Raw genomic sequence first — 4,816 nt, forward strand, 5'->3', positions numbered from 1 at the left:
TGACATGGCAGAACTATTTCATGTCTGACTATCGATAAACAAGATAGTGTGTTCTGGGCCTTTAATCTGTTGAAGACTGTCCCATTAAGCCCTGTCCAACAGAAGGAATGTCTTCTGGTTTTGTGCTTTTGACTTATTCCCCTTCCTTCCCCCTCCCCTTAATAGCCTTAACTGCAGTTGTAATTGTCCTCAGTGGGAGAACAAACTTTCTAAAGAAGCCTGGAGAGGATCCTGGAGAGTATGAACTGAGATAAAAGAGGTAATGCATTATAGCTTGACAAGGGACACAGAGTCCCTAAGTGTCTCCAAGTGGCAAAGAAGTATTCGTTCAAAATCGGCCCTCCCGACCCCTATTCCCAAAGGGCTCCTAAGGAAATGGATTTGCTTGAGCTGGAATGTTTGTCCAAGGTTGCTCGGTCTCCCAAACGTGGCTGGGAGTATGTAATCCATCTGTTAAATCTGGCCACACTTCCCACTTGGCTACATGGCACAGAAACCAAAGTATTCCAGCTGGAGCTATAAATCCCATTTGGGCATACTTTGTCCAGCAGCAACATCTGTAGAGTGCTCATTCTTCAGGGAGGTAGTAGACAGGTAACTGAATTATAGCTATCTGGCAGAGAGAGAATTGTTCTTGTGGACAGTTGCTGTGCATGTAACCAGTTTCATGTGTGATTTACTTCCAAATTCAAGAGTTGAAGCTAATGAGAATTCTGGGAAAAAAGAGAATTTCCATGGGAAAATGGCTAGGAAACTTTTCCTGCAAACCATAATTCCAAATGGCTTTTCTTAAGCATTCCTGTTGCCCTGAGCTGATGTCTAACACCAGCTGAGATTCAGGAGAATTACCCTTTTCTTACAGAAATGGGGAATTACTGGCTTGGGATGCAGTCTGAGCACTGGGTCTGCTGTGCTACTGGTAATGGTCGCTGTTTGGTTGAAAATGTTTGGTTACACCACAACCATACCTCAAGCTGTACACATGGAGAACTAACTCTGTGATCTGGCGTGCTGGTATCTTGAAGAGCCCAGGTTCTTGGGCTGCTGATCTTGCTGTCAGGAAATCTGCTCAGCAGGTTGGAAAACAAAGTGGTGTCGCTGCCTTCTGCCCAAATCTGGAAAGAAATGGCAGTTACAGTTCTGGAGGTGCAGCTCTCAAACTGTTCTGTGTAATAGGCAGTAATATAAGTAATATGTATATATAAAGATAACACAAATAATTTCTTCGTCTTAGGAACTCCAGCAGCTTAGCAAGGAATACAGCAATATCAAGCTCCTCCAACTGGGTGAGTAAAGGGCCTCTACACAAGTATGTTCAACCAAGTCAGGTGAGTGAGTCTGAAGAAACTGCTCTCTTGGGTGATCAGTAGCTGTATGTGACCTCCAGCAGCTGAAAAGGATCACTTTCATCTCGAGATAACACTGGGGAAACATAATGTATGTGAGGGCTTGTGTGCATTGTAATCTCTGTGAGCTAAGCAACTGTCCCCATTCAGGCTGATGCAGTAGCTTTGGTTTAGCATGTGTCGTATAGGGACAGAGGGCATTTGAACCCCGCAGCTCACTGTGGCTTATTCTTGGCTCCTCTGTGCAGATGTGGTCTGTGAAAACAGCATCAAGAAAGTAGTCAAGGAAGTGGAAGAAATTGTGGGAGACAAAGGTCTGAACTGCCTCATTAACAACGCTGGCATCAATGTGCTTGCTTCCTTGGAAGAAGTCACAGCAGAGACAATGCTCACCACTTATGAAACCAATACAGTTGCCCAGCTGATGGTCACCAAGGTAAGAACTGGGAGGAAAATGCTTTATCTATGGTACCATAAGAGGCTTTTCCACTAGTGAGCTAGGCATGTAACCCAAGTGCTTGTCACCTTGGTGGGCTAGGAGGTGGGCAGCAGAGACTGAGGGTGTTTGATATGGGAAAGTTTGCCTATGGTCAGCTTGCTTGGGGAGCCATCACTGTTCTGTGCTGGTGGCATAGTGCTGTACTGCAATTCTTCATAGAGCAGAACCTGAGAGTCCAGCTTGCAAGCTGACCAAATCAAACTCTTGTTTTCACAGGCGTTTCTACCCCTTCTGAGGAAGGCAGCCCAGCTCAGCACAGGAATGGGCTGCCATAGAGCTGCTATTATCAACATGTCCTCTCTTGCTGCCTCCATGCAACTTGTCCAGGCAAATGAGATGTTCCTCAAGGTCTATCCCTACAGGATAGCGAAGGTTTGTAGGCTTCCCTGGGCTGTGCTCACTGGGTGAGGGCAGGCCTGTGAGTTAAAGACCAGCTTAACTGATGCCATCAAGTGTGTGTCCCATTGGCTGTGTTCCTCTCCAGTCCAAGCAAAATAGCAAGCATAAAACTCAACAAAAGGTGTGCTGACCAGTACCTGGTAATGCTAGTTAGTGAGAGGTGGATTTTTTTGGCTTTGTCATGTCCAGAGATTGAGTTTGTATGAGTAGTCAAGATTAGACATACAGTTTCTCCTACACCACCTACTCATAAGCTGTTAATATGCTTGTTTTCCCTGTTCAGAAGTAAAAACCAGAATGTTTGTGTAGTGATTAGTGCAGAAAAACAGAGTCCTTATGTCAATATTATTTTCCCCACAGCTCCTTAGGAGTTTCAAATGCTACTTCATCTCCCACCATAACTTAGTTTCATCTTTGGGCAGTAAGCTTATGGCGATAGAGCTTTCACAATGCTTCTCCTAGGAGATATCTCAGAGAATGAGGTGCCCACTGAGTCTGGATAAGTTACTGTGATGTTGTTATTGCCCCTTCATTCGTTAGGAGACAGCGCAGTGGAAGGGAGTTGCTCATTAGCTTGGCTTTGTAAAACGAGCACACTAATAGCTGGTTTCCGCTCTTGCAGACTGCACTGAACATGATCACCAGGTGTCTTGCTGCAGACTTGAAATCGGATGGAATTCTCTGCATTTCTTTACATCCAGGCTGGCTTCAGACAGACATGGGTGGAAACATGGTAAGTGACTTCTCTAGAAATGTAAAAGTAAGACTGCCTTGTTGTCCCAGCCCTTGAGCAAGAACACACTGTACAGTAGATGTACACTGTGAAACATGGAAATACATCCCACTCAATTCTAGTAACTTCTTAATGCATTCATTCTCTTCCATTGTATATTCTCAGTACTAATCTAAGCTTGGTTTGCTTTAGGCTCCCATGCAGGTGCAAGAGGCTATCCCAGGTATTCTCTCTGTTCTGGATCGTCTTGGTGAAAAAGAAAATGGTTCCTTCCTGGACTGGCAAGGGGAAACTCTACCGTGGTAGAAGAGCACACTCTGCTACAGAAACAGCGTGTCAGTCACTTGTCTAACGTGTGCCACTAATGTCTGTGTCTCTAGGATTTTCTTACACGCTAGTTGAAATAGCCAGTCTGATATCCAGCCTCTCTCTAGGTGTATTTGGAAAGTGAGGTGGCTGACTTTTTTTTTACTTTGTATTACTACTGCTCTGTTCTAATGCTTCCTGCAAATACTGCTGTGCTCTTAGTGATGGGTATCTCCTGGAACCATCGAAAATAGATTAAAAGCTGCAAGGTAACTCCAGGGGCTGCTTCCTCTTCACTTCCAAACCCAGAGTAAGCCTCTTGCTCTCTGTAGAGGTAAATGACCTGATCTCAGAGTAAGGCCAGTGCAGGCTGCCAGATCCCAGTGTGTTCAGTCTGCTGGAGACCATGTCTCTGAAAAAGGTCCTTCAGTTCTAGCTGAGCCAAGGCTGATATTGCCCAGCTCTAATCTATGTGAATTTGGTACTTCTATAAATTCCTCTGCAACCTCTGAGCATCCCCCGGTTGCCAGCACACACCAGGCACTTGCTTTGTTCCCAGTGAGTGACTAACATCCTGATATGGGGGTGGGAATGTTGTTTTGTACATAAACTTCTAAACTGTCTTCAATAAAGTCTTGTTTAAACAAATAGTCTGTTTACTAAACTACTTCAGTTAATTTATCTGTACATAGGTTTGTCTTTGTAGGTTTCTCTCCCCTGCCCAGAGAACTGTACTTTACCTTGCAGGAAAACACTCAAGCTACTGTTGCCTCCTTCGGGCTAGATAGGTTTAACGTGGTGGGGTGTACCTGAAACTGAGGCAGACCCTTGTTCTGGTCTGAAATACCTAAAGCAGCTGGTGAAATGGATCTCTGTGTTCCGGCTGAGGTAGGGATAAAAGCAGAAACTTCTTTGAAGTCTGGGATTGGCTTCACCATCGCTCCCTCATGCCAGCTGATTAGGCACTTTCATGCTGCGCCAAGGTGGTGGTTCCTGTACCAAGTTAAAGACAAACAGCAGCCAGGTAAGTGGTGAGACAGGCGTGGCTGGTCCTGGACAGCAGCACAGGCCTGCCCTTGGATGCAGCTGAGGGGGTGTAAGAGAGAGGTGTCTACCTGCCTGCCATGATATAAAGGGCTAGAAAGTCTTTCTGTAACTAACAACTGAGGTGCTGCTGTGACAAAATGCAGTGCTTTCACCCCAGCTGAAAGCCATTGCCTTTCCCTAGGGGTGACAGCACAAGCCTGAGGGGTACGGGGCAGTTCAGTTTGAACTGGTTGATCCATTTAGGCTGAATTGAATGCTGGGTGGGGAAAAGGAGCCTGTACCTCATCATGTGAGGAGCACAGATGGAAACAATCCCTGCTCCGTGATTCAGAGGGGTGGGGAGCAGGAGATAAGAGACGGGTGCAGGGACAGAGATGGCCTCTTTGCAAAGCCTGGCAAGTGCTTCTCTCCTCGGGATGCTCCAGGAGGCCACAACCCGGGGCGTTGCTGCTGCCCGCCCTCTCCGCTGTGAGGGCACCGCAGTCT

The 4,816-nt window shown here is 46.2% G+C and overlaps 1 protein-coding gene across 1 annotated transcript; it reads left to right on the forward strand.

Annotated features, from left to right (window-relative positions):
• Nucleotides 1-1,234: 1,234 nt before the first annotated feature.
• LOC104534350 (uncharacterized oxidoreductase C663.09c-like) lies at nt 1,235-3,367 on the forward strand (the record flags this gene model as incomplete). The annotated part of the gene is made up of 5 exons (XM_010181948.1): nt 1,235-1,286; nt 1,595-1,782; nt 2,062-2,217; nt 2,867-2,977; nt 3,170-3,367. Coding segments are annotated over 5 exons (621 nt in total), but the record flags the coding sequence as incomplete, so codon positions are not given.
• Nucleotides 3,368-4,816: the final 1,449 nt, after the last annotated feature.

The sequence above is a fragment of the Mesitornis unicolor genome, unplaced genomic scaffold (genome assembly GCF_000695765.1).
Source record: "Mesitornis unicolor isolate BGI_N332 unplaced genomic scaffold, ASM69576v1 scaffold26183, whole genome shotgun sequence".
Classification (NCBI taxonomy): domain Eukaryota; kingdom Metazoa; phylum Chordata; class Aves; order Mesitornithiformes; family Mesitornithidae; genus Mesitornis; species Mesitornis unicolor.